The 27,407-nt window shown below is 47.9% G+C and overlaps 7 protein-coding genes across 7 annotated transcripts; 4 read left to right on the top strand and 3 right to left on the bottom strand.

The window, feature by feature from the left end:
- Positions 1–1,170: 1,170 nt before the first annotated feature.
- On the top strand, positions 1,171–2,775 carry MYCFIDRAFT_159345 (uncharacterized protein). The gene is made up of 4 exons (XM_007923114.1): positions 1,171–1,333; positions 1,400–1,968; positions 2,062–2,391; positions 2,443–2,775. The coding sequence occupies exons 1-4, from the start codon at positions 1,250–1,252 to the stop codon at positions 2,690–2,692; spliced, it is 1,233 nt and encodes a 410-aa protein (XP_007921305.1). The 5' UTR covers positions 1,171–1,249; the 3' UTR covers positions 2,693–2,775.
- Positions 2,776–14,868: 12,093 nt separating this feature from the next.
- Positions 14,869–16,897, top strand: MYCFIDRAFT_213168 (uncharacterized protein; the record flags this gene model as incomplete). The annotated part of the gene is made up of 1 exon (XM_007923115.1): positions 14,869–16,897. The coding sequence occupies one exon, from the start codon at positions 14,869–14,871 to the stop codon at positions 16,420–16,422; it is 1,554 nt and encodes a 517-aa protein (XP_007921306.1). The 3' UTR covers positions 16,423–16,897.
- A 57-nt stretch (positions 16,898–16,954) lies between these two features.
- MYCFIDRAFT_28331 (uncharacterized protein) lies at positions 16,955–18,266 on the bottom strand (the record flags this gene model as incomplete). The annotated part of the gene is made up of 2 exons (XM_007921670.1): positions 16,955–17,160; positions 17,225–18,266. 2 exons carry the CDS (start codon positions 18,264–18,266, stop codon positions 16,955–16,957), a joined length of 1,248 nt encoding a protein of 415 aa, XP_007919861.1.
- A 936-nt stretch (positions 18,267–19,202) lies between these two features.
- MYCFIDRAFT_201416 (glycosyltransferase family 8 protein) lies at positions 19,203–21,447 on the top strand (the record flags this gene model as incomplete). Its single annotated transcript, XM_007923116.1, has 5 exons — positions 19,203–19,224; positions 19,306–20,000; positions 20,106–20,903; positions 20,964–21,213; positions 21,265–21,447. 5 exons carry the CDS (start codon positions 19,203–19,205, stop codon positions 21,300–21,302), a joined length of 1,803 nt encoding a protein of 600 aa, XP_007921307.1. The 3' UTR covers positions 21,303–21,447.
- A 475-nt stretch (positions 21,448–21,922) lies between these two features.
- MYCFIDRAFT_209721 (uncharacterized protein) lies at positions 21,923–22,550 on the top strand. Its single transcript, XM_007923117.1, has one exon. The coding sequence runs from the start codon at positions 22,075–22,077 to the stop codon at positions 22,396–22,398; it is 324 nt and encodes a 107-aa protein (XP_007921308.1). The 5' UTR covers positions 21,923–22,074; the 3' UTR covers positions 22,399–22,550.
- A 388-nt stretch (positions 22,551–22,938) lies between these two features.
- MYCFIDRAFT_75981 (uncharacterized protein) lies at positions 22,939–23,793 on the bottom strand (the record flags this gene model as incomplete). Its single annotated transcript, XM_007922231.1, has 1 exon — positions 22,939–23,793. The coding sequence occupies one exon, from the start codon at positions 23,791–23,793 to the stop codon at positions 22,939–22,941; it is 855 nt and encodes a 284-aa protein (XP_007920422.1).
- A 360-nt stretch (positions 23,794–24,153) lies between these two features.
- MYCFIDRAFT_48343 (uncharacterized protein) lies at positions 24,154–26,463 on the bottom strand. Its single transcript, XM_007921842.1, has 5 exons — positions 26,322–26,463; positions 26,085–26,253; positions 25,880–26,033; positions 24,522–25,823; positions 24,154–24,471 (listed from the first exon to the last, which is right to left on the bottom strand). Exons 1-5 carry the CDS (start codon positions 26,410–26,412, stop codon positions 24,397–24,399), a joined length of 1,791 nt encoding a protein of 596 aa, XP_007920033.1. The 5' UTR covers positions 26,413–26,463; the 3' UTR covers positions 24,154–24,396.
- Positions 26,464–27,407: the final 944 nt, after the last annotated feature.

Genomic DNA, 27,407 nt, shown 5'->3' on the forward strand with positions numbered 1-27,407 from the left:
GCGGATACCAATCAGACCATCTCCGGATGCATAGCGCTCAAGTTCCTTGGTAATGGTGCGAACGCCTGTCAAGATCTTCGCTTTGACCGTTCCCGACCAGATATTTTGAGTGAATGTTGAGACCGTGACAGTTATGACCGAAGTCTCCGTGACAGTTATGATCTGCCTCGAGATTGAAGAAGCTGAGTCTGTGACTGCGGATTGGCTCGAGGCTACCGACGGGGAGTCGCTTGCGGATCCCGAAGATTCTGAGGTTGGGATGCTCGTATAAGTAACGATCACTGTTGACGGACACCCCAGCTGTGCTGCGGCCTTTAGCACAATAGTACCCAGCACGGCCAACGCTATTCGCCGCATGGTGTCGAGTGGGCCTAGTGTTGCGTCGCTGATGCACACATGAAGACGTGGAGAACCGTCGTAACTGAGAGCTTAAACGGTGGAGTTATTTCGACTTCTGTGGTGTCTTGTATCAAGTCGTGGCTGTCGAGATATCTCAATACTGCACCGCTTGAGTGCTTTAGTGGTCGCGACAGTGAGTGCGATCGCGAGAGCGCTTGATGTATGACGCTCAAGCTGCTATTTGTCAAAGGTGATGTTTCAGTAGCAGAAAGAGTTGTGTAGTTTGAATAAACTTATACTCGACCCAAGAGTAAGATCACGATCACTTTGGCCTTGCATGTGAGAAAGTCGAAGTGAAGCACACCATTGCGGACGGCAACCACCAGAAATTGTCATGTGCAAATCCTCACTTATACCTTGATACATTTTGCAGGTGATATAGCTCATCTAAGCGACCGAGAACGCATACGGCTTTTGGCATCAAGTTTGGCCAAGCATAATCGAGAGTTCCGATGGAGGACAGCTTTGAATTCGAGACTGGCACCACGCGTGGGAGTGTTGAAGCCATAGTGGCGAAGGACATAAGTAGGAGCGAGCACTGGTCGGCTATTGCGGATGGAGGATACAGAGTCGATTGATTTTGCGGTTGAGGTGAAGGAAGGTGAAGTTGGAGTCGTATCAACGTGGTATTCCTACCCGACAATAAGGTTAGATTGCGAGCCGGGCCGAAGTGGATCCACCTTTATCATCGTACCCTGATTGAGCTGAGGCTGCTGAGCCGTTGCGACATGTGATGCACTCACACGAGCACGTTACCTGCAGTCTTCCGGTATACATCTCGCTGGTGCGCTGCTCGATGGCAACATAGGTCGCCTCCAATCTCTACAAACACTATTTTTCGCATACCATCATGACGAATAGGACGGTGGTGCCGGTCTTGGTGGCCTTCATGCTGCTGACCGGCGTCTGCAACACGCTACTAACCAAGTACCAGGTATGCTCGCACGTTGCACCCCGATGGACGCCTTGATGGTGCGAAAGCTGATAGTATGCCTGATAGGACATGCAATGCGTGGCAGACTGCGAGACCGATCACCCGAGGCTCTTCGAGCAACCAGTCATCCAGACGCTCCAGATGTTTGTAGGGGAGTCTGGATGCTGGCTGGTGGTTTTCCTTGGCTACCTCTTTCGCCGACTCCGAACACCTGGACACACTACGCCTATCGACGAAATAAGATATGATCCGGTTCACAATCAAGAGACCGACGACGATGACGACGAAAGAGCCGAGGGCGACCTGTCCACATCGCAAACACTCGTAGATCCGACCAACATCGTAGTAAAGGCAGCAATAGACGCTGAGCTGGAGCACCACGACAGAGCACCGCTGGAGGGGTATAAGATCTTCCTGCTTGCCTTGCCAGCCATATGTGACATTTGCGGCACAACTTTGATGAATGTTGGACTTCTCTTCGTTGCGGCATCCATATACCAGATGACCAGAGGAGCACTCGTGCTCTTTGTTGGTCTTTTCAGCGTCTTATTCTTGAAGCGACACCTAGGCGGCTGGAAATGGGCGAGCCTGTTCGTTGTGGTTCTGGGCGTGGCCATTGTCGGTCTTGCCGGAGTGTTGGAGAAGAGAGATCATCCGCCAGAGGTTCCAGGAAATACTCAGCCCAATGACGAGACAAACCTCTACAGCATGGCGACTCTGTACGCCAGGAAAGCAGTCTCAGCCATGGAAACTCATACCGCTGCTGAGACCGTGCTTGGCTTCTTCTTAATCGCCTTCGCACAAGTCTTCACCGCAACGCAATTCGTTTTGGAAGAAAGCATTATGGAGCGCTATTCAATGGACCCAATTCAAGTGGTTGGCTGGGAAGGTGTGTTTGGTTTCTTGGTTACACTGGTCGGGATGGGGGTTCTGCATGGCGCTATTGGTCAAACAGCGAAGGGCCAAGGAGGCTATTTCGACGCAAGAGAAGGTTTCTATGAGATGTTCCACTACCGAGCCATCGGTATCACATCTATCCTCATCATGATATCGATTGGGTAGGTTGTCTTACCGTGTTCACAATGAATGCTCACACTAACTCATCATAGCGGGTTCAATTTCTTCGGCCTCAGCGTCACTCGATCAATATCAGCCACAGCTCGATCGACCATCGATACCTGCCGAACTTTGTTCATCTGGCTTGTTTCCCTCGGCTTGGGATGGGAGACTTTCAAATGGCTGCAGATCGTTGGCTTCGCGTTGCTGGTGTACGGAACGGCCATATTCAATGACGTCTTGAGGCCACCCACTGTGGCATTCTTGCGCCGAAGAAAGCGGTCAGTGGCTCTGGCAGAGTAGCCGTTCTCGACGGCCTTCCCTCCACGACCTTTGTTATCATAGCACGATAGCATCTGAACAGCACGGCCTCAGTTCTCGATCATAACCCATGAGCCTTCATGTACTCTCGGTGCATCAAGTCTGCCAAAGCTCCTCCCATTACAATGTCGATCGGTGCCCAGAACCTTGTGCCAAACCCGAATGCCAACCTCGAAAACCAGACCGCCGCTCCGAGCCCCATCCCCCCATGTACACGCTGCCTAACCTCTTCTTCGTCTCTCCTCAGTTCCCGATCATGACACCATCTCGGAATCGCATACCTGTAGTCTATGCCCGAAGCTTGGCAAATCAAGACCAGTGGCGCCACAACCAAAATAGCCCGATGCATGGCAGTCAGAGTCCTGACATTTTTAAAGATTGATGCATGTGCGGTGAAGCCGAATGCATTAAGCTGCGAAATATGTGCTGGACCACCTGCTCCGGTTATGAAGGGTGCTGTATCGACTACCGTGGCTTCAATGTCTGTTCGTTTCAGGAATGGCGGGAGACTGTCGATGGATTGTGTTGGATTTTGGCCTGCTTGGGGACGCCAGTCGTTGTCATGAGGAGAGTCAAGGTTCCAGAAGAAGAGGTATTGGAGGACTGAGGTCATTATCGTTAGGGCTTCAGGTAGCTAGTGCTTTGATCAAGGCATCGATGAGTCTGTGCCCGCCTAGCGAATACTGGCTGATACAGTTGTGCCACGTGGGTCTGTTTACGGTGCCTCGATTAGTCTGTTCATGTTTTGACGATGGAGGGTAGCAGAGAGGATCAAATGAAGCATGGATGTATCTGACGAGTTCGTGTTCACTGCAAGCCCGAGTTCCTCGAGCAGCAAGACGATACGTTCGCTCTGTGAAATGCCCAAATGATGCACTACTAACACGTTGGGTGCAAATGGCTTGGGCTTTGATGGGAGTGTTGGTGCTGCTTTGAGACCGGGGCTGTCCTTACGCCAGATGAGCGTCAATTGCAAGGATCGGGGAATGCGCGCACAATCTGTGGCTGGTGGGTTGTGAGTGGTGAGTGGTGAGTGGTAAGTAGTAAGTAGTAGTAAGTGGTGAGTAGTAAGTAGTAAGTAGTAAGTAGTGAGTAGTAAGTAGGAAGTGGTAAGTAGTGGTAGGAGGTCGAGGTCGTTCGGGCTCGACAGCCTATCCGGGGTTGCGTCAGCTACTGTCAGAAGGGTTATGTCAGCAGGTAGATAGGGTGGTGGTGGGTACAAGTAGTATTCGATAAGGAGCTAGGAGGAGAGGGAGGAAGGCAGGAGAGTTGGCCCAACGCCAAGCGCCAAGCCCTGCCTGAGGCATCAAGACCCTGGCTTCACTCGGCCTGGTCATATGCCAATCACGTGTAGCCCCTTTGGCCCTGACACACGCTTCCCTTCCAAAGGCCGCGCCCTCGTGGCCGGTCTTTGTCCCAGTCTTAACCTCTATTGCTGCTGACTCAGCAGGTCCAATAAGCTGCTTAGCCCGCGCTGAATTGAACACTTAACTACCTAATTATGTAACTATATTAAACCTTACCTCTAATAATACAATATACAACTCTAACTGCGCTATCTCTATATATAATAAACTATAAAGTGATATATATCTACAAGAATTGAAGGCCTTCGACCAATCACAATACGAGCGCGTCTTCCCTACTATAATAGATAGACATACGAGGTATTATAGCACTGCCTCCGTTCTAAGTAATGTCGTATCGAGTTCTTTACGTCTACTCTTAAAAGACCTAGCAATATCCGCTTCCGAGGGTTTGTCTATTTCCGAGGGTTATTGTTCTTGTCGTTCGTAGTTTCGCTAGCCCTAATTAGCTAGGTTTAGCAGCCTTTAAGTGTCAATCTTATCTTATCTTTTTAAAAAACACAGCTCGTCTAGTTTCTATAAGTAAAGGCTATTATAAGTATAGTAGTAGAGGTTCGCCTCGCTTAAAGGGTTAGATAGATCGAGGAGTAACCTATTATCCGCAAGATCGACCCCGGCTAGCTTAGCTCTATAGTTTTGCCCTTAGTTAGTTAGTCTATTAGTCTACTTAATCTTTTAAGCGGCTTAAAGTTTTAACTCGGCCTTAAAGTTTTAATCAAACCTTTAATAGGCTTAAAGCTTTAATCAAAGTTTTGATTAAAGGTGCCTTAGGCTCATAGTATAGGTAAGGTTATGTCTATAGGTATAGCGATAATAGCAAGTAATATTAATAATAGCGGCGCTAGTCGTCTTAGCGCTAACTTTACCTCGCTTCTAATCTCCTCCTTCTACTAACAACACACTCCGCAATACCGTTACTAATATAGCCGCGCTAGCCGTCGGCGTACTGCTAGCTCGTAGCGCGGCACTATTACCTTTATTACCGTTATTCGTACGCGCGCGCGCGTCGCCCTTATCGAACGCTTAGGTCTCGAGGCCTCGATAGAATAAAGAACAAGAGGGGGACCTATAGGGCGTATTAAGGAAGAGGTAGAATCCTTAAAAGAGTAGGCGATTAGTTAACAGCTATAGCGCGCTTATTAATGCTTAGTGCGCGTCTACTATAGTAGTGTAGTCTTATTATCCTAGTTTGTCGGCCTCTAATTAGTTAGCTAATAGTACCCCGGGGGTGCTATTAATCCTAAGCCTTAGTAATATTACGAGCTTTTAGCCTTCTTCTTATTCTTTATACTAGTCTAATACTCGTCTAACAGCTTAGTTATGTCTTTAAAAGAGGCTTTAGCTTCCTACGAGTCCTATTTAGGCGAATAGCCTTACTATCTTAATAGGTACTCCTTCTTGCCTTTCCTAGTCCGGTGCTATAGAATACGTTCTATAGACTACAGTTCTTTACTATTAGCTAAGACTTCTTCTAACTTAGCAGGTGCTTCGTCGCCTTCGCGTTAATAGTATAGCTTAAGGAGGGATACATAGAAGGTGTTATAGATAGTGTAATAGGGTAGAAGCTATAACTAGTAGGCCTATATACCCTTCGGTTCTCGGATGCGGAATAGGCTAATATATCTTAGTGCGAGCTTAGGCCTTGTTTTACTATCGGGTAATAGGTGTTTGCGGATACGGAGGTTCTTTATACTAAGCATAACTATATCGCCTTACTTAAAGGTTATTAGAAGGTAGTATTTATTATAGTAGGTCTTTTAGTACTCTTAAGCCTTTGTCAACTTCTCGGCTATCTTAGTATAGATTTCTCGCATCTTCTAAACCCTCTTAATAGCTACTAGTGTTTTAGGTTGACCTTAACCCGCTTCCCTTTCCTTGCGCTCGGCCTCGAGCGACAAGGGGTCTTGTAGTATAGCAGCGTTTTAGCCTATTATAGCGAAATAAGGTAACACCTTAGTAGATGAGTGGATACTATTGTTATATACGAATTCGGCTAGTTATAGGAGGTTAACCTAGTCGTTAGGGTTGTTATTAATATAGCTACGTAGGTACTGCTATAGCGTAGTATTCTGCCTCTCGGTCTAGCTATCTGTTTATAGATAGAATGCTATAGACAGGCGATGCTTAAGTCTTAGCTATAGGCATATCTTACTCTAATAGTAAGATATAAATGTCGGGCCTCGGTTAGAGACTATCCCCTTAGGGGTTCCCTAATAGCTGCAAAAGATGTTATTCTATAGTAACTTAGCTAAGTTAATAGCCGTCTAATCCTTCCTAGCAGGGATGTAACGAGCGCCTTTAGTAAATCGGTCTACGACGACTAGGATAGCGTTAAAGATGTCTTTGCTTCCTCTTCGCTTAGTAGGGGGAAGACCTATAATGAAATCCATTATAAGCTCTATAAATAGCTTCTTTAGAACAGGGAGTAAAGACAACTCGCCAAATAGTAAGTGCTTTAGTGCTTTAACTCGCTAGCATACTGCATAGGTCTGTATATACTCCTTTATATACCGCTTACTATTCGGCTAGTAGTATATGCGCGATAGTAACTCGTGCGACCTCTCTATGCTATAGTAACTAGCGAGTTCACTATTATAGTGCCTCTTTAAAAGCTCTTATCTAATCGATTGTTTAGCGGGGACATAGTATCTGCCCTTAAACTTTAAGTAACCTTTGTCGTCGATCGACTAATTATTATTACTCTTGCTAGATCGGGTCGCCCGCCTACTTACAAGCCTATTAATGCGCTCGATAGCAAAGGCGTCCCTCTACTAAGTACGCAACAGCTTATCTATAAACGATTGACTATCCCTATTTATAAGGTCATTTAATAGCACCCTCGCTATTAAACGAGGTACGTATTATATGTATCTAATAGCACTAGTAGCCGGATTAACTGCAACCTCTTCTGCAGTGCTATCGCTATAAATAGCAATATCTTCAATCGAGTCGTTATAGCTCGAGCGATCTACGTCCTTTTTAACGTATACTAGAAGAACGACAACTCCGCTATAGTATTTGTTACCGCCGCGGGGTCCGGAAGTCCGCTTATCCTATACCTGCTTTATAGTAAGGTCTATAGTAATCTTATACTATAGGGTTAGAAATAGAGAATTAATGTGTTAGGTTTCGCTATCGTAATTAGGTCGCCTCGATAGGCTATTAGTAGGGTTACTTACGCCTAGCCGATATAATATATTAAAATCGAACCTAGCGAGGTAGACGGCCTATCTAGCCTATCGACCTATAACCCTAGTAACCTTCGTAATCCTACGGAGGTTGTTATAGTCCGTATAGACCTAAATAGGGTGCTAAGCACTATCGAGATAATAGCGCTAGTGCTTAAAGGCTTCTACGATTGCTAGGAGCTCTTACTCGTAGGTCTCGTACCGACGTTCTACGTCGATTATCTTCTATAAAAAGAAGGTAATCGGGTGCTAATAGGTATTATTAGCCTACTGTAACATAATAGCTAATATAGCGAACTGTGAAGCGTTAGTTTCAATTCGGATCTGCTTGCTTAGTACGAAATAGTGTAATAAGGGGACATTAGTAAAGCGTTGCTTTAGGCCGTCAAAAGCGGCTTGTGCTCTATTAGTCCATTTAAACTCTCTAGTTAGGTTAGCCTTAGTTTTAGTAAGCTTAGTTAGGGGCATCACATGCCGTAAATAACCCTTAATAAACCGACGGTAGAAGTTAGCGAAACCTAGGAATAATTGAAGCTCTTTAATAGACGTAGGAACGGGCTATTTAGTAATTGTTTTAATCTAGTTAGGATTAGCCTTAACACCCTCGGTTGAAATAAGGAAGCTAAGGAATAACACCTCTTTAGTAGTAAAGGTGCATTTAGAAGGTTTGCAATACAGTCTATAGGCTCGTAGGCGGTCGAGTACCTTACGGACTATAGCCTAGTATTCCGTAATGTTAGGAGAGTGTATATAAACTAGGATATCATCTAGGTAAACTATACAGAGGTAGTCTAATAGACCCGAAAGGGCCCGATTGATATAGGACTAGAATATTGCAGGGGCGTTTACTAGCCTAAATAGCATAACTAGATACTCGAAATAGCTATAGCGGGTACGGAAGGCTGTTTTCTATTCATTACCCTTACGGATACAGATGCGATAGTATGCATCCTTAATGTCTAATATAGTGTAGTAGTAGGCACTAGAAAGGCGATCGAGGGTCTTATTAATAAGAGGAAGTAGACAGCGGTCTTTAATAGTAATAGCGTTAAGCCTACGATAATTAATACATAGGCGTAGGCTACTATCCTTCTTTAGTACGAACAGGATAGGGGCGCTAGCAGGGCTATTACTATACCGAATGCGACTATTAGCTAGGTTTTCCTCTAGGTACTTACGCAATATAGCAAGCTCTCGTTTACTAAGGTTATAGAGGGGGCTAAAAGGAACCTCTTTGCCCTCTATAATGTTAATCTTATAATCTGTCTCCTTAAACATAGGCAATGTCGATGCTAAGTAGTGTTTAAACACATTAATATAGGTCTCTCGAATAGGCTCTAGTATGCGTTCGAGCTAGTTAGAGTCTATGCCGTTAGGGGGCATAGGTTCTTCGTTATCCCTATCGAGCAGGTCGGTAGTCGGATTAGCTAGGGTTAGATTGCTAATAAATAGGACCCTAATATCGTTAGGGCACTCGCTAACATTAATGTGTTTAATGTCTTCTTTCCTAGCGATTCTAAATCGCTACTGTTAGCTGCCTAGGTCTATAACTATAGCATAGTACTTAAGAACAGGGTTGCTAATAACAATATTAGATAGGAGGCTGTCTATGTCTACCGCGTAGGTAGTGAAGTTCAGTAGGCGTTCATTTCCGAGGTCGTCTTTTAGAACTATAGGAATATAGTAGGCTCTATAGGTTAAGTGCCGAGCGTTATTAAACTAAGCAAGGGTTAGTAGGTTAGTCTTCGGCAGTTGTCGAAGGTCTAATTGCTTAGCTAGGTAATAGCTAATAAGGGCGCTAACTGAATTTCCGGGGTCTAGCATAACCTTTACCTTATAGTTAGTATCGGGCCTAGATATAAGACAGGTACGTATAATAGCTAGTACAATGTCGATAGTCTTACGCCGTACGAGGCTAACAGTTGGTGCGGCGCTTACTCTTTTTTCGAAGGTTAGCCTATAGGGGTAGCGTTAGCTGCTAAAAGGTGCTTTCGGTGCTTAGCGGTAGTACGGTCGACTCGGGCCTAATCCCTAGGTTTGTCGTATTAGCCTAGTAGATAGCTAGTACTATCGCAATTAAAGCACTTCAATCTAGTTAGTAGACTGCCGTAGCTATTGTTGTTAGTTAAGCGGTTAGCGTTATAAGGATACGAGCCCCTTCTACGGCCCCTATCGCGGCCTCCTCTATATAGCCGGCAGCTACGGCCTCTTCTACGGTTATTATTACTGTTCCTATTGTTAGCATTGTTGTTATAGTAGGAACCTTAGTTTCCTCCGCGGCTACTACAATTGCCGCGGTTAGTACTAGCTAGTCGGATCCTCGATTCTAGTCGTTGTTAGAGCTAAACAGCCCGTTCGGCTGTTTCTACTTCGACTATAAATTAAATGCGTATTAGGTTAGCCTATTCGAACACACGACGGCGGTCTAATTTAAGGACCAATTCCTATCGCAATTTAGGGCGTATTTCGGAAATCCAGATAGAGTCGGTCTTAGCTAGCAAATCGTCCTTAAGGGTCTTTAAATAGGCCTTAAATAAGCGAGCCGATTGATTAGTCTTTTGTTTAGCTCGAAGGTATTAGTCCTAAGCGTGTTGTTGCCTTAGTATAGGGTTTCTAAGGGTGTCTAACATAATAGTCTTATAGTCTTGCTACTAAACAGCGGTCTAATTAGTAAGGGAGTCGAAATAGTCATCCTAGGTGCGTTTTAGGTCTCTATTAATATATTGTATAGCATAGACGACTAGCGAATAGTCGTCTAGCAGGGCCCTTAGTGCATTCCGCTAGTTCAATTCACAATTACGTATATAATTATTATACTGCTTGCGGCTAGAGCCATTAAATACGGTACAGTCTTTAAGCTTAGCGTCCTTCTTTTAAATAGAAGGTACTGCTACTAGCTCTAGTCTAGCAGTAGTTGTTAGGGCTTCCTATAGGCGGCGAATCTCGAGGAGATTATCCTTTAGCTATTGTTCTTAACGTAGGGCAGTAAGCCTGTTTTAGGTAGCTTCTTAGAGTCTCCCTACTAGTTAGGGGCTAAAGGCTAGTTAGCTATATCGACGGTTGACAATATTGTTAAGAATGTCGTCGATAGGCAATTCTAGGTCGTTACCTAGAACTATAGGTTCTTCGGCAGGCCTAGTAGCAGGCTCTTTAGTAGGCACCTTAGTAGGTGCTTTAGCAGGCACTTTAGCAGGTACTATGCTACTAGCATTGTTATTGCTAGCGCTACTAGCGGCAGTACGGTTATTGTTGCTTCGTAATAAGCCGGCTATTATAATAGGGGGTAACACTAATAATGTATTATTAGCCCCTAAGATACGGATATAGCGGAATTAGTAAATATCGGTCTAGTATGCTTAACTTAGTGTAATGGGCCGTATAGAAGGCCTTGCTTGATAATTAGTACGGTTGTTTTAGTAGAATAGTACGTATAGGTCCCGTTCTTCGGGCGCAATATAGTTAAATCGATAGTTTTCGTAGCTATACCGCTAAAAGCTTGAAATAAGGACTATCTAGCTACTGCCCTTAAAGGGTAGATCGAATACTATATTAGAAGGGTTATGTTAGCAGGTAGATAGGGTAGTAGTAGGTATAAGTAGTATTCGATAAGAAGCTAGGAGGAGAGAGAGGAAGGTAGGAGAGTTAGCCTAACGCTAAGCGCTAAGCCCTGCCTAAGGCATCAAGACCCTAGCTTCACTCGGCCTAGTTATATGCTAATCACATATAGCCCCTTTAGCCCTAATAGCTACTTTACCCCTCGCCTACGCTCGGGGATTTCGGCTATACGTAAAATCGCGATTTGTTAGTAGGCTATACGTAAATCTCGACGCTAGCGTATATTATATAGTGTATAAGATAGGAAATCGATAGTGCGTGCGATTATAGTTAAGAAGTAGTAGTTTTCGAGCAAATTGCGACCGTATATACCTATTCCTATCGCCTTAGCGCGTACCTCGCATCGACTATATAATTAATTACTATGCAGGTTAGCCTATATGTCTAGTATGTAACTGCCGCCTCTTATATATCTTCTAGCTTAATAGGGTCGTTCTTACTGCTAGCAACTAAGCCCTTATAACGACTAGTTTTCTTCGGATCTTCGTAGAAATACCGCTTCCGCTATATAGACTCTTAACGGCGACGAGGATATACTAGATAAGGCTAAATTATAGTATATATAGTATCCTTATTAAGTAGCGCCTTATTTTATTATAACTAGTCTAGTCGGATATTAGGCTCTTACGCGAATAAGCCGTTTAATCGCCGCTTTGACTTAACGTTAGTCTAGGTTAGAAGGTTACCTTCTTCGTATTCGCAGGTACGGCTCGGTAGTAATAGTGTCTATACCTAGCTCTACGTATAGGTAATGTCGCCGCTGTCGGAGGTATAAGTATATCGCTTATATTCGCTAATAATGTTAGCGTACGGATTACCGGTCTTCTTTACCGAGTCGTTGTTAGTAATAGTAGTAGTAAGAAGCCGAAGGTCGAAGGCACGTTATAGTAGCTTATCGATAGGCTGCAATATAACGTCTATAAACTTAGTCTTACTATTGTTATTAAATACAATACGAAAGGCCTCGCTATACTTTAGTCGATATTAGCGTGCCTTATTATATAGGGACTTAGCCTTACGGAGCATCTTCTAGTAGCAATTATTAGCTATTTCCTTGTCTTACTAAGTAAGTTATAAGCGCAGTTTAGAAGCCTTAATCGTACTAGCTCGAATAAGCCTATTTAGTTGCTCCTTCTAGCGCTTCCTTACGCGTTTAACGAGGCTTATAGACTTGTATTTGCGCTTATATTCTTCACCTTTATAGATAGCCGTATCGACTAATGTATTATAGATAGCTTCTACTTGCTTTATAGGTAATAAGGAGAATAGATTAAATAAGGATAATATAGTATCGATACTAAGTAGTACGGTCTTTAGATAGCGACGTCGGAAGTCCTTACGAGCTTATATAGTACTACGAGATGCCTAGATCGTACGAGGGCTAGTAGTAGTAACTAGCAACTATTATAGCAATTCGGGTGTTAGCGTCCGGATCGGCTAAGGTAGTAAAGATAGCATGCCCTAAGCAATTATATTCTCGAGATCCCTTAAATAGTAACGACTGTTAGCGCAGTGCTACCTATCTAGATCGACAATATTAGGATTAGGCAAACGTTTACGCTTAACCGATGCGAGGTATTCCTACTAAGCGGCATCTGCTATTGCAAGCGATTCTTCGTATCGGGCTTCCTCCTACGCTAATTCGCCCTCGATTACCTACTAGTTCTAATTGTAGTCTATAGCGTTATACTAATCTCGAATGTAACGACAAGGAACCTCTCTATTAATTAGGAACAAGCCTATCTTACGGAATGCGGCCCTTATATTATAGTTAGTAAATGTCTTTACCCGAATAGCTAAAAGGGCTTCTATAAACTTAGGAATACTAAATTTACTAACACTACGGTATATAGCCTCTAAGACCGCTTGTCTATGCTTTAACTTATATACTTAGAATAGTATAACGTCGAGAGGCTATATAAAGTGCGAAGTGTATAGTTATAGGCCCTATAATTGAATTTTATAGCGCTTCGCGAAGGCCGCGAATTCCTTAAAGCAGTAGGAGCTATAATTGTCGTATAGTAGCACCCTCTATTCGTTTAGGTCCTTAGGTCTCGTCTTACGCTTAAACTAATAGATATAGTATATAGCAGTATCGTCTGTTATATAACTAGACTCGTTAATAGTAATTAAGAAGTTGTCCTTACCTAATAACGAGGGTATAGTTAGCAAGTAACGTTGTTATTGCCTTAGGCAATAGACTCGGTCTCGGCAATAGACTTACCTTCTTTTAGTATCTAACGCTCTTAAACTATTATACCTTTAACAATTAATTAATATTTAATTACCTCGCTATACGCGTTAACAGTCTCGACTACGGTTATATATATACGATTAGTGTCGCATTTAGTCTAGGCGCGCCGCTTCGTGTCTATTATAACTACGTATTCGTTACTACTAATACTAATCCGAAAACCGGTTTCGTCGAAATTCTATATATTCCGCGGCTTTATACCTAGTCGCTCTACTATCGCCTTAAACCGATTAAACTACGCTCTTATCGTCGAAGGGTTATAGGCTTCCTTGCGCTACTTCTTAATAGGTTTAGACTTTACCTTGCTAAGGTTATGCCGAGCTAGGAATCGTTTAGCCTAGTTACTACCGAATAGTAGTATAACCTTATTAGGCGACATTCTCTTTAGTATATCTATAGTAATAACGCTAATTAGCGCTACTAGTAAGAATATCCCTATTTCGTCCCTCTTTCGACAATAATCCGCTAGCGCTAGCTCTTAAGCCTCTATTAACTTAGTATTAGTCGGCAGCCGCGATAGGAGCGATAGACGGCCTCTTAATCGCTAGTATATTCGCGAATATAGGTCGGTTGCCCTCTTAATCCTATATACCTCTTGTATACTAAGATTAACTAATTTAGCCTATAGTTTATAGTACCTCGAAACGACGCGTTCTACTACCCTTTCCGCCCTCTCCGTCTTAGTTAACCGCTTAGTACGCACCCTCTTCGCCTTTTTGCCTTTTTTACGCCTTATAGCTACGATTATATATAATCTATATAGTAGAAGAGAAGGAATAGGAGAATACGCGCTTTAGAATAAGGTGGACGCGCCTGCTAAGGATTATATAAGAAAATAGCGGTAGTAAGGTCTATAGCTACTATATACTCGGATAAGGCTATTTATATAATATTTAGACTCGCGGTTTATAATAGTATCTACCTAGATATCCGAATAGGACTGGAAAGTACGATTATATCGAGATTTACGTGTGGCCTACTAACAAATCGCGATTTTACGTATAGCCCATTTCCCCGCGATCAGCGGGCGTAAAGTGACTGACGAAACCCCGGATACAGGCCATGGAGCAGACCAGCAGACCGGCAGACCAGGCCACCGCATTGGCCCGGACGAAGCGCAATTTACAGCGGATATTGACTTTGCCCTGACGCTGGCGGTACACGACGAATGGAGTCTCGTCACAACGGCAATAATAATCATATTTCGTCGAACAGACCAGGCCAGGCCACGTTTTATTAGCTGGTCGGCATATCAGACTGCTTGCTGCCCTTCTCCTTTTCCCACCGCGCTGCTCCACCTTTGCGACCCTGCATTATCTTGCTGTTGTTTCCCGCCATCGCGCACCTGTGCTGTCTTCACCGCCGCGCCATGTCCGAGTGAGCTGCTGCACACATCTCTGATTGCGGCCGTGTAAGTGTGTTTCGTCTCCCGCGTGCGCCAAACGCACATTCGAGTTCACCTCATCCATCCAGCCAGCACTTCCCAGCACGCACGCCCCTGACCGCTGACCTGGCCCTGCCTGGCCGTTTCACACGCCTTGGCCTTGATACATCAACATCCTTGTGCCAGATCACATCAATGGCGACGCAATGGCAATGGCAATGGCAACGCAGCCCTCTCGCGACTGCTAGCACAAGACCCAGAGTCGACTTCCGACATCACCATCCCCTATTCGTTGCCCGCCCTTTCCACCGCGGCTCGATGACATCAAGCTAACTTTGCGCTTACAAGAAATGACACCCTCCGAAGAAAGAGCATCCAGTGTCAACAGGTTGCGTTCACTGTTCGAGACCAAAAACGACAGCTCCAGCTCGCCCAACGCCCGCGGACGCTCTCCCGCTGGTCTCGGAAGCGACGACAGCCGACCCAAATCGAAGGTCAGAGCCAGCTTCTTCCCCGTCCACTCTCCGAACCGACTGAGCGGTATGGCCTTACCGCCTGATGCTGAGGCAGACAAGTCGACTCTGCCTGAGCCCAATCGCGACCCAAGCACCGGCAGGCGATCGAGCTTCAGCGAAGACAAGGATAGTGCCGTTGCCGCAGCAGTGAAAGGCTCCGTCCATGCAGAGCATGAGAGGCGGAAGACCAATTCTCTTGTGGCAGGCACGATCCCGGAGGCAGTTGTAGAGATGCCACGGGAAGAGAAGAACATCGAGCTCGGCAAGAAGCAAGAAAGCACAGTCGATGAGCCGGCAGAGAGCCCTGACAAGCATGTGACTGGAGCAGGAGAGGACCCAGCAGAGATAAAGCCTGCGCCCGTGAGCGGAGGAGGCGCATTACCGCCAGCTGCTGGAGATTTGCGAAAGCGAGGGGCAACTGCGTCGAAAGCTTCAAGCAAGAGCAGCAACGGCAAAGCAGATGCAAAGCCGCCAGCCATTGCCACTAAGGGTGCACCGAGGCCGTCCACAAGCTCCGTGAAATCACCGCGCACAGCGTCGACAGCTTCTGCGCCCCCGCCAAAGGTGCCAACCAAGAAGACCTCTCGAAGCTCGCTGACTGCGCCGACCGCTGCTTCCGTGGCTCGAGCTGCTGCTGCCGACAAAAGCACTGCCGCAGGAGTAAAGCAATCGTCTGCATCCAAGCCCAAACCACGAGAGACTACGACGCCGCTAAACATCTCTTCACGGCTCACGGCGCCAACGGCAGCTTCTCGCGCTAAGTACGAAGCTCCTGCGGCTTCTGAGCCAAAGTCGACACCAAGTCGTGCGAAATCAACTTCTTCAACGAGAGCGACACCAAGGCCATCTCTGGGACGGCCGCAATCTCGCAACTCGGAAAATGAGACGAAGAAAGCGGGTGCGCCAGTCTCTGGCAGCTTTCTAGAGCGTATGACTCGACCAACCGCTGCATCATCGGGCCGGACACAGAAAGAGGCGGAGGTTAAGAGCCCGCCAAAGTCGCAGAAATTGCCTCACAGGCCGAAAGCCAACGGACACCCAAAAAGTGCAGCAAGTCCCTCTGTTGCGACTCCGGATGAGATTGAAGCCGAGACAACCTCGGTAGAAGAGCCATCTGTGGTTCCAGAAGACGAGTCCCGAGAGGAGGCGGTTCATTCTGCGGCCCAGTCAGCAGTCGAAGATGTTGCTGAAGAGCAATCAGTTCCGGAGGCTGTCACACCAGAAGCTGCCTCTACTACTGCTTCTGAGCAGATGGAAGGCAAGTCGATGACTGTAGAGGTTCCTGTAGGTGAAGAGACACCCGTCCCGAGCACCAATGGCCACGCAGAGGACCCGCCAGCACTAGAGAGCACGCCGGCAGCACCGGCATTCGAAGACTCAATTCGCTAGAGGCGTCGCAATGCATTCCATAGTTCTGAGATGGATGCCATTGAGCAGAGTCTGTCCAGCCCCCGTCGTTCGATCAGTCCGCTCGTTCCTTACGAAGAAGCTTTTCAAAACCGCAGGATTCGAGAACAGCGACGGAGTGAGACGGTACATACGGTCTCTTGTCCGCTCACGCCCCACCCGAGGATCACTTCCATACCTCATACTTCTCTCGGTGGACTAAATCCGGCTTCCGAAGGTCGACTACTGCCAACTCCAAAGAGAATTGCAAGTTTCAAGAGACTGAACAAGGTCAAAAATGGTATTTCTAAACCGAGCGGTTTGGACTGAGGAGCGAGAAACCACAAGAGATGTGTTGTTGTTGTCACTGTCATTGAACTCCAATTCAGTATTGTTTGCGCGTTCTGCCTGTTTCTACTGATTCGACAGCTAGATACCACCCGCTGAGTTAGCGAAGAAATTTATTCAAGATTAATTGAGCCCATGGCTGCGAGAAGACCTCGAAAGCGCAAGTCTGAACGAATGACAGGTCTCTCTACCGTAGACTCCAATCGCCATCCTTTTCGACAATATCAATTGGTCTTCTTTCATCAATAGATATCCTGCCAGCTTCGAGAATTGCTCCTGTGGCAATGGTGTTCTTCAGCGTCGGTAGACCTCGCTTGTCTAGATCATCCAATGTCGCTCTGCCGTCTTTCAAAGCTTGTACGGCGTCAACGAATTTCTCAAACGAGACGTATCCTAAATTGTAAGGAGTGACCAGTCAGCAGATGTCTCGGAGGTGGGAGTACTCATGAACACCTACCATATCCTCCCTGACCTGCGAAGTTTCCTTCCTCGTCTGGTGCATATTTCATGTAGAAGGGATTGTACCAGCTCAAGCCTCCCTCATCCTCAGTGACGTCGTACCCTCTCTTTGCTTGATTGACTCTGACTTCTCCTTTCGACGCCATGTAATGGAAGTATTGGTTTGAATGTACGCCGGCTTTTTGCGGCGCCGTCCAACTCGCTGTGTATACACCTGTAGCTCTCCTTCCGGATCCGTCTTTCTTCTCCCAATCCACGAGCAATGTGATCGTGTCTTCGGTTTCGGGCACACAGCCAAGATCCGTGGCTATGCCTTTCGACGCGGATCCTGTTACTCGAACCGGTCTCCAGCTTGGAACCATACTCTCGTTGACATCGATGTGGTGCGAGTTGAGGTAATATGAGATATCACTCTCTTTTCCCGCCCAGGCTTTGAAAGTTTCCAATTGAGATTTCGGTTGGGACATGTATGAGTAAAAGTAGTTGAATTCTCCCAGGTTGCCGTTGATGGCGCGGTTCCGTGCGTCGGCGTAGGCGGGATCGAAACGTTTGTGATGTTCGATGTATACGAATACATTGTTCTCGCGAGCTTCTTTGAGCAGGCTTTGGTGTTCGGATAGGTGCTTCACGGCGGGTTTCGTGATCATGACGTGGATTTTCTTGCGAATGGCATATAAGGCGATGGGATAATGGGTTGGGTCTGGGGTGAAGATGGTTATTGCATCTCCGGGAGATAGAGCGTCGATTGCGGTTTTGTAGGCTTCCGGATCGCGTCGGTCGTTGGGTGGAAAGGAGTCGAAGGATGTGTCGAGGCCGTTGTAGGCTTGAGTGATGTTTTTGTGGAGGTGTTCTCTTATGGCTGGGAATTTCTGGCCTGAAGTGCCTACCATCGACAGCTTTCCGACTTTTCCTCTTCGTCTCAGATCGAATAACGTCAGTCCTACTACGCCCACCTTCTTGTCACTGCCACTCTGACCACCGCCGACAAAGCCAGTTGTGTACTCGCCGGTCCCGACCATACACACATTGAGAGGGGCCATCTTAGCGGTCAAGGCCCGCTGCGTTGTTCCCTGCCTGTATCCTTTGCTCTTTCTTGGTGTGATGGAGATTGGAAGTGATCACCCGCGGGGTGCAGACGCCGAGAGGGGGGGTTTTGCGCAGGTCAGGTCATGTCTCTCCAGCCATTGAGTTGGGGGGTTCGCTATTGCTATTCCTCTATGGTAAGCCAATCTGTCCTCAGTCTCATGCCGAATTACATTGGCATTGATGCCGTGTACACACGAGAGAGCGTGCTGGAGAGATTATCATCTCCAATTGAAGCTTGGCATAGAATAGCAGTTGCCGACTTCGGATGATCGAAGTGCCCGCCCGCTGCACGTTCCATGGACTGCCCACCGAGGTTTTGGGCAGGCTAGCGATGTTGCAATGAAGCCAGGGCACAGCGAAGAGCATGTTCTTGGCTGGGGAGATTATGCGAGCTGTTGAAGGCCCATGTGCAGGTTCTCGAGGCGTGACTTGGCAATACTGTAGTTCTAATGTTAGCAACAAGGGAAGCTGTCGGAGCTGTCGCAGCTGGAGCTCTTTGGCGCTCAATTTCGCACGGTGACACCTCGCATGCAACATCGATATCCACCCGCTGCCAGCGTGAACGGGAGCCTTGGGCCACCCTTCGTCCCCCTGTCGTTGCTGTCAACACGCCCGCTTGCACGTTTCGTTGAATGGTGCTGTGAGCGTGCGGAAATGAAGTTGAGGTGGCCGTCCCGAAGCGAAGCCAAGCCAAGCGAAGCCGGTCCTGCACTTGACCTTGGTATCAACAGAGCATCACGCCTCTGTCAAGGTCTGTCTTCTGCCATTGAGCTGCATGCTTACATCCAGCATTCATCATGGCGCGTGGGGAAGATGTCTACTGCACGGCAAGTCCATTTGCATATCAATTGGCCCAAGACAAGGCAACGCTGACATGGAGGTAGCTCGTGATGAACGATGCCTACTTGCCCGGTATGCCGACCCACCCAGCAACCATAGCACGACACATGAAAACACCAAAGATCATACCTAACCAGTAGTCCAACCGTACAGGAGCAGCAGTATTAGCACATTCCCTACGAGACTGCGGCACCACGAAAAAGCTTGCCTGCCTCGTGGTGCAGCATGGCCTGCGAGCGAGCACCATTGAAGAGCTCCAGTCGCTATACAACTATGTCATTCCTATCGAACCAATCCGCAACCCGCAGCCTGCCAACCTCTATCTCATGAATCGCCCCGACCTGCTCTATACCTTCTCCAAGATCAACCTATGGCGCCAAGTGCAGTTCCGAAAGATTGTCTACATCGATGCCGACGTGGTGGCGCTGCGCGCGCCGGAAGAGCTGTTTGACATACCAGACTCGTTTGCTGCAGCACCCGACGTGGGCTGGCCGGATGCATTCAACTCGGGCGTTATGGTGCTCACCCCAGACATGGGCGAGTACTACGCCTTGAGAGGCCTTGCAGACTCGGGTGACAGCTTTGATGGTGCCGACCAAGGTTTACTCAACCAATACTACGAGAATCGCCCGTGGAAGAGGTTGAGCTTCACATACAACACGACGCCGAGCGCAAATTACCAGTACGAACCTGCTTACAGGTACTGGAAGCGAAACATCACCCTCGTGCATTTCATTGGGAAGGATAAGCCATGGCAAAGGGCACGAGATGAGAAAGGTGCGCCGAACGCCTTCCAGGAATTGCTCAGCAGATGGTGGGCGGTCTATGATCGGCATTTCCAAGTCTCGGTAAGTACATACGTGGCAGACGAAGAATCTTGCTGAGCGGCGTAAAAGACCTCAGATTACATTTCCGGCCGACGAACTCCAGTCGCCAACTACGTCCACGTCCAGCAAGTAGCAGCTTCAGAGTCGTTTTCTGCCGCTGGCTATCCAGTAGCGACGACTCAACCCGCGCCGCCGCCGCAGCATTTCCCTGCCCAGGGCCAGCCATATTATACGTCACATCAAGGCGTTGAGGCCCCCGAGCAGCGTCAGCAGCACTGCCAGCCTCCGCATTACCACTCGCACCATCATACCCCCGAGCAGTCAAACCACCATGCAGGCACCGCCACGCCTTCGTTTGCTGAGCGTGGCGAGCCTGCAGAGAATCTTGCTCAAGGCCATCAACAGCCCATCCCCACAGTGCAACAGCGCAAGTTTTCGGCACCTCACATGGAATGGGATGCGACCCGTGGAGCACCGCCAATTGACGCGAGACCAGAGGCAGCAGACTTTCCCACCACAACTTACGAGTTTAATACTAATCCGGCGCCTTTCCGACCTCCTCCGTCGTATCCAGAGCCGCCGAAAGACATGTACTATCAGGTGCCGCCTCCGCCTCCTCTGAGCCAGTCTGCACCGAAGCCGAAGCCCATCTTCCCTTGGGAGGAACGCGAACACAGCAGACCAACGAGGAGATTCGTCGAGGATGAAGCGCCTCCGCCCCCGCCTGAGCTGGAACCAGAGGCGCCATATGCCGATGAACTGGAGGTTTCGACCGACAAGAACATCGAGCCAGTGACTCCTACCATCAAAGTCACCGATAACCCATGGACCTCTTTCGCTCAACAGAAGAACGTCTGGGATGAGGTGAACGGCATTAATGACTACGTACGCGCCTTGACAGCGTTTCAGAAGAATCGTGGGAAGGTACAGGTCGTGCAGGAAAATGTTCCATCCATCGGCGTTCCAACGACTACAGATAAGCAGCAGCACGTCCTCTCGCCGTCAAACGACCCTAAGCCGGAAGAGCTGATTGAAAAGGTCGAGCAAGCACGCCAACGGCGCGAAAGCCTCATTCTCACCGATTTTCCAACTGCCGATGACAGGCCCTCTTTACCGGTGACTCCAGCACCAAGGCGCCGATCTACCTTTTGGGGAGATGAAGGCCGAGATGATGAAGCGGATCTTCCACCTGCTGAAGGGGTGCCTGATCAAGCGGACTGGGTATGTCCTAAATGCGGTTTTCACATGCCTCGCGAGTCTTGCATAATTGCTGCGCCTCCTCCAGATCTTCCTGTCCTCACACCTTCGTTGTTGAAATACTGACGACGATGAGACATTGGCGTTGCCAAGAGCTTGAGCATTTTGGGACTCTGCTTTGGATAGAGGTTTGGCGCAGCTTGTTCAGATGTTGCGCGAAAGTTCTTGCGATTTCATTCAAAAATCTACCAAGCGAAATCGTATGCTAATTAAACGCTGTTGTTCTTTTCAGGACCCCAATTTTCAGCTCGAGAACTTGCGCAGGAGTTCTCTGATCGGACCAGGCGATCTCAAACTCCCCGGTGGAAAGCCGCTGCCGAACCGCTCGATGCCAACAACGGCAGTACCAATTCCCGAACACGCATTGAACCATCCCCACGTTCCTATTGCTAGCAGCGGAGACGGTGCAGATGAGAGATTAGTTGACTACCAACAATCGAATTACGTGGCTGGTGCAAGCAGTGGTAGTAGTCCGCATGGTCTTGACAGACTCGCCCAGGGTCATGAGAGTCATGATGAGTACTCGCGCAGTGCATCTGGTGTTTTGACTTCAGGACAGTCTGATTCGCAAAGCAGATCACAAGGTGTCTCCTTTGGCGAGAGTTCCACGATCAGCGAAAGTGATCTGACAACCTCTAACTCGTCTGCAGATAGCAGCAGAAACCAAAGTCAAGAGAGCGACTGGACAACAAGTTTTCGAACAGGTGCGCAACAGATCAGAGCGGGGCGCAAGCCGTTCTCGGAATTTTTATCAAGCTCTTCCTCGAGTGAGACGCGGACGACGTCGACCTTCTTCAGCGGCAGCAGCGAGAGCACATCAAACACGGCATCCAGCTTCATGACGTCAATTGTGAGCGGCGATCATGGTAGGCTGAGTGATACAGCGCGTAATACTGCGCTCAATGCAGCCAGCGGATCATCTTCATTGCCCGGAAGCTATCCCACAACTCAAAGCGAGTCGCCAGGCTTCTTTGAAAGTTCTTCTGGGGGCGGATCCAGTGTCTTCGGAGAGCCCGGCTTCGACAAGCCATCATCTGGTGTCGTGGACGAAGTTGAAGCAAAGAGAGACGGAAAGGACTTTCCAGGCATACCCAACGATGAGCTCATGAGCCCAAAGACAGAAAGGAAGGAGGTGGCATTCGAAACAACCAATAGCCAATAGCCAATGACACATAAAATCAGGAATACAGCACCCACGAGCAGACGATGGATGATGGAACGAATGCATTGCACATATTATTAATCAGCACATAGGAAGGAGGACCTTTTTGCCTTTGGAAGGCATTTGGAATGTCAGGAGTGCGTTCTCCAAGCAACGAAACTTGACAGCAGATGGATCATTCTTTGCGCTGGCTGTCACGGCATTTCAGGATTCTATTGAGCGTTTCTGGCGCGCGCACCGCATATTGTTGTCTGGGTACGGGCAAATTGATACTTATTCGCCTTTCCAAATAACCCGAGTCTAGTGAATACGTTTTCCACAGAGACTCCTTTGACGTGGCCGCAGTTTCCGTCGCACTCCTCTATATCATAATATCGCTTGCCATCATCCATCACAGTAGATCGCGCCATGTCATCAGCACTGGCCAATGCATGCTTCGAATTCTACTCGGGCCGCGGACCATAATGCATCGCATGCCTCATATCAGGATGGTCCTTTCTCAAATCCTCGCCGTTCTCCTCCTCCCCGATCCTTCCTCTCTCATTCTCTGCCCGCCAAGCCGTTCTCCTCCGCCTCGATCCTTCCTCTCCTCTCATACTCTGCCCTCCAAGGGATGGGCCCAAAATGCTTCCGAATACCCTCATACTTCGTCATCCTTCGATCGCCAGCTTCCATATCTGCAATACTGAACTCATCCAAGTCATCTCTCGACGTTCCAGCCCTGTACCTCTTAACAGCGAATCGCCGAATATTGCAGCGAAGATCAATGGCCGTCTGGATGAGGTAATGAGACGACCACCATTGAAAAGCCCACGGCATACGACCGAATTGATCCCCAGCTGGTTTCCAGCCTTGTAGTCCGGCGATGAGGCTCCCGGTCGGCGTCGTAATGGTATTGCCAGAACTTTTGGCTTTGAAATCTGTGAGTTTGGGCACAGGTCGCTCGTTTTGATCGTCGGGATTTCTCGCTTCTTTCGGCATTTTGCACCACAGAGCTACGGCGAGATTGCGGCCGCACTCGAAGCAGCGACGGTGGGCTGGATCTTTGCACATGTAACAGCCTTGCTTGGCGCAGGCGTGTTGGCAGAAGTTGTTGTTGAGTGAGGCTGCGAGGAGACAGAGGTTGTGGGTTGTGACGACTGGCACGCGAGGTGCGATCGAGTCGTATCTGGATTTCATGTCGTTGAGGATGTTTTGCCGCTGCATCGCCGCTTTTTCTTCTGCCGTTTTGTACGAGAATTTGGATGCTTCGTACAGCTCATGGCATACGGTTCTGATTTCGACGTGGGCTGGGACGCGTCGAGTCAGGATTTCGAGCGCATCGTCGCTCGTGTCTGCGAAGAGATGGTCGCAGATGATGCTCTGCACCTCTGGTGGAATCGCGTTTAATGCCATTGTGTGGTGTGTGTTGTTTGAGTTGGAAACTGGTGCAGAAAATTTGAGATGCTATTTTTTTTTCTGATCAGTCTCTGGGATTGACTCGAAGAAAAAATCCAAATCAAGAAATGCTGTGAGGATGAGTGAAAGAGTGGTACCGGGTGGGATGAAGAACCAGAAGTAGGAGCGAAACTCAATATGTCCTCACTTGAAGCGTCTTCTTGGTTGGTCTGAAACTCAATTTGACCTCACTTGAAGTGTCCCCATGGTGTTATGGCAAGGTCTGCAGTGGGTCTGTGTGTGATAAGTAAGAGGTACTCACTCTTTATCAGTAGCTTCTGTAGCCGGTGGCGTGAGTGCGCGAGATGTGATGTCGTTGTTGTTGGCAAGGCGAAGGATAAGAAGTCGAGATGGGAGGTAAAGATATATAGCGCCAGTTGAAAAATGGTGCTGATCGACAATAGCAACTCTACAATAGACTTGTAGAAGATCTTCGAGGCCCTTGCGCCTGCATGACAATAGCAAGAATGAGTTGCTTGTGAACGCCAAGACCCTGCCCCAGCCATCGATTTTTGAAACGCGCTAAATTTAGAACGCTCTTCACTCACTTGCAGCAAAGTTTCATGCATTTCCGTTGGCGCCTGAAAGCTTGTAGAAAGGTCTTGGGACATTATCGTAATATGGGACCACAATCCACTGCGATGGTCGTCAGTAGAGTTCTTTGCACGTAGGTTCGAGCAACTCACGTTAGGATCATCCGTCATGCCGACCATTGAGAGAGTCGCTGGCGTCGTGGGCTTGACGCTCACAATCATGTTCGCAAGCGAAGGTCCCGCTTTCGTTAATTTCGAGATGGCCGGACCTATTTCTTCAGGCTGCGTGATCCTGACGCCAGCGCAATTGAATCCTTGGGCGACTACCTCATACGCGCAAGCCTTGCTAAGCGCCGTTGCAGGTCTCGCCTTGGTTTGCTTCTCATAAAGTAGATCTTGTCCATTCACAGACATACCCCAGGCAAAATTATTCGTGACCAGAGTGAGCACATTGAGGTTGAATCGCGCGATAGTATCAAGTTCTTGGATGTGGAAGCCGGCGGATCCGTCGCCATGAATGTTCACGACCAGACGACTAGGATCTGCCACGGCAGCGCCGATACTGTACCCCCATCCATTGCCTAAGAAGCCCAAGTACCCCGTTGCAACAATAGCAACATGCGGCTTTGCCAGCTCTAAGGTCATGGCTGCCCACTGTCCAGCTTCACCTCCATCGACTATGATTATTGAGTCCGGTGGAAGGGCCTTCATGACTTCGACCATAGCATGATAAGGGTGTAACTGTCCGTCGGGCATGACTTTTCCGTCCTTAGCGTACGGAAGAGCCGTGTTGTTCAGACCGTGGCATTTCTTGATCCAAGCATCGTTGCGGCCAAAACCAGCATTTCCGGCTTTCGATACCACGGCTTCGCAAAAGAGACCAGCGTCTGAGACAATACCAATATCGATCGCGTGTGATTTTCCAATCTCGCCTCCATCTAGGTCTACTTGCGCAATTGTCGCGTCATTGGGTATGATTGCTCCGCCACGACCTCCAAGAAGGAATCCAGTACGAGCAGCTAACAACAGGACGAAGTCCGGATGTTCCTTGCCCGCAAAAGCTGCCAGTGCAGATGCTGGCCCAGCACGCAATTCGTGATCCGCTGGGATCGGTGTCGAGAACTTGCTCGAGTAGAAGACCGGAGTGTTTGTGGACTCGGCGAATTGCTTGAGAACCTTGTCTGTTCCTCTTGCACCAGTGCCTGTTATGATGACGGGTCTTTTTGCTGTCTTCCAAGCATTCAGCAATCGATCCACTGCTGCTGGATCAGGTGCAGGCAGAGACGCAGGAGGAACGTCCACTGCGCCAAATGCTACACGCTCAAGCTGTGGAGGTGAGAAGAGGACGTCGATCGGGAAGTCGATCAGCACGGGGCCCTTGATACCCGTATTTGCACTTCGGAAGGCGTAGGCCACTATACGCGGGATCTCTTCAACGTTTGTGACACGATGAGCCTGTTCAGGAGGTGATCAGCTGTGATGAGCACCGTGTCAGGTGCTACACTGCTCACAAATTTGGTAATCGGCTTTGCGACAATCACTTGGTCATGAAAGCCTTGTAGCGCGTTCGTTTCTGCATCTTGTAATGGCGGGCTTGAAGTGATGCAAAAGACGGGAGATCGATCAGCGAAAGCTGTAGCAAGACCTGGAAGTCCGTTCGAGAAGCTAACGATTTCCTTCAGCATTCAGTGGCATGGTGATGAGTTGTTCACCAACCCGCTATTTGCAGTAACAAAACACACGCCAACCTTGCCTGAAATCTTTGCATAGCCTTCCGCAGCCTGAACTGCAGTGGTCTCATGTCTAGTGTCGATTAGGCGGATGCCGCAATCGTGAGCTCCCAGTAAGAATGCATCCAAGTGACCTCCGTGAAGACCAAAGGCAACTATGGTCAAGGATCTAATCGTGAGTAAAATGTTTCAACAACAACGAAACACGCTGGAGTCCTCTCACCATCAGTTCCGAGATTTTGAAGAGCCTGTGCGAGAAGATCTCCGCCTAAGATCTCTCTGTTAGGAGGATTTTGTAGCTTGAAAGGCGCCATGATTTGACTATGGGGCGAGCGAGACCGCGAAATATTGATCTGATGAATCCGAGGAATACATGTAGTCGCGTAAAGCTTCGTGTAGTTGTTGATATGACATTCAGAGGCCCGAGGGTGATCTCCCCGCAGCGGGGTCAGTTTCCAATCGCCAATGGAGGTGGCGCTGGGCCCTTGATGATCAGGCCCCGTATACTTGTGTAGTTTGTCGGGTTATCTAAGGCAGGTTATCGCCTATAACCTACAACCTATAGGTTATTGTTAGCCGTTTACTTCGCTTTCTATACCATTAACTAGATTGTAGGTTATCGTATTATAGGTAATCGGAATTGCTTATTCTAGCAGTTATATACGAATAACCTACCTACCTCCTCGTAAGGAGCTTTTAGCCCCTAAATAGCCGCTGCGGAAATATCCATCTCTTAGCCTTATAGATCTCTCATTATACTATATTTTATTTTCCCTTACTATTACTATACTATAATAGAAGCCGCTCGAGTCGCCGTAGTCGTTATTGTTCTTACTAGTATATCTCTTACTACCGTTCTGCCCTTCTTCCGACCTACGACTTAGAGGCGCTAGTACCGACCTTCTAGCAAAGTCGAGACTTTAATAGAGCGCGATAAAGGCAGGAAGGAGACGTATAAGTGTCTATATAGACCGGAAGACGTATACTATAGTACGACGCGCCTTAGACAGCCGGTACTACGGTCGCTAATCGAAGAGCTAGAAGAGAGCGGCGATTTAGATAAGTACGGCGCTATCAAGGTAGATATCGATAAACAGGTAGTAATATTCTTAGACTTCGTAGCCTATAACCTATCGGTGCGGCAGCTACGCAATTAGTATTAGCACTCGTTTAATATCTTTTATTTAATTATCGAGAAGGTTAGCAAAGCGCTCTATCGGATGGCCGATAAGTATATAAAGTTACCTAATAAGGACGAGGTCTACGAGAAGCTAAAGGAAGATAAGTTCAAATACTTTAGAGGTGCGAT

Source organism: Pseudocercospora fijiensis, assembly GCF_000340215.1.
Source record: "Pseudocercospora fijiensis CIRAD86 unplaced genomic scaffold MYCFIscaffold_1, whole genome shotgun sequence".
In the NCBI taxonomy this organism is placed as follows: Eukaryota; Fungi; Ascomycota; class Dothideomycetes; order Mycosphaerellales; family Mycosphaerellaceae; genus Pseudocercospora; species Pseudocercospora fijiensis.

What these genes read in the sequence shown, in the direction of transcription:
- MYCFIDRAFT_209721 (XM_007923117.1), top strand. Translation starts at nt 22,075, where the DNA reads ATGACGTCAATTGTGAGCGGCGATCATGGTAGGCTGAGTGATACAGCG.
- MYCFIDRAFT_48343 (XM_007921842.1), bottom strand. Translation starts at nt 26,412, where the DNA reads ATGGCGCCTTTCAAGCTACAAAATCCTCCTAACAGAGAGATCTTAGGC. An exon ending in CAAAGCCGATTACCAAATTT is followed by an intron (nt 25,824 to 25,879) that starts GTGAGCAGTGTA and finishes CCTCCTGAACAG; the next exon opens with GCTCATCGTGTCACAAACGT. An exon ending in GCATGACGGATGATCCTAAC is followed by an intron (nt 24,472 to 24,521) that starts GTGAGTTGCTCG and finishes CGACCATCGCAG; the next exon opens with TGGATTGTGGTCCCATATTA.
- MYCFIDRAFT_159345 (XM_007923114.1), top strand. Translation starts at nt 1,250, where the DNA reads ATGACGAATAGGACGGTGGTGCCGGTCTTGGTGGCCTTCATGCTGCTG. An exon ending in CGCTACTAACCAAGTACCAG is followed by an intron (nt 1,334 to 1,399) that starts GTATGCTCGCAC and finishes TATGCCTGATAG; the next exon opens with GACATGCAATGCGTGGCAGA. An exon ending in ATTGTCGGTCTTGCCGGAGT is followed by an intron (nt 1,969 to 2,061) that starts GTTGGAGAAGAG and finishes TCTGTACGCCAG; the next exon opens with GAAAGCAGTCTCAGCCATGG.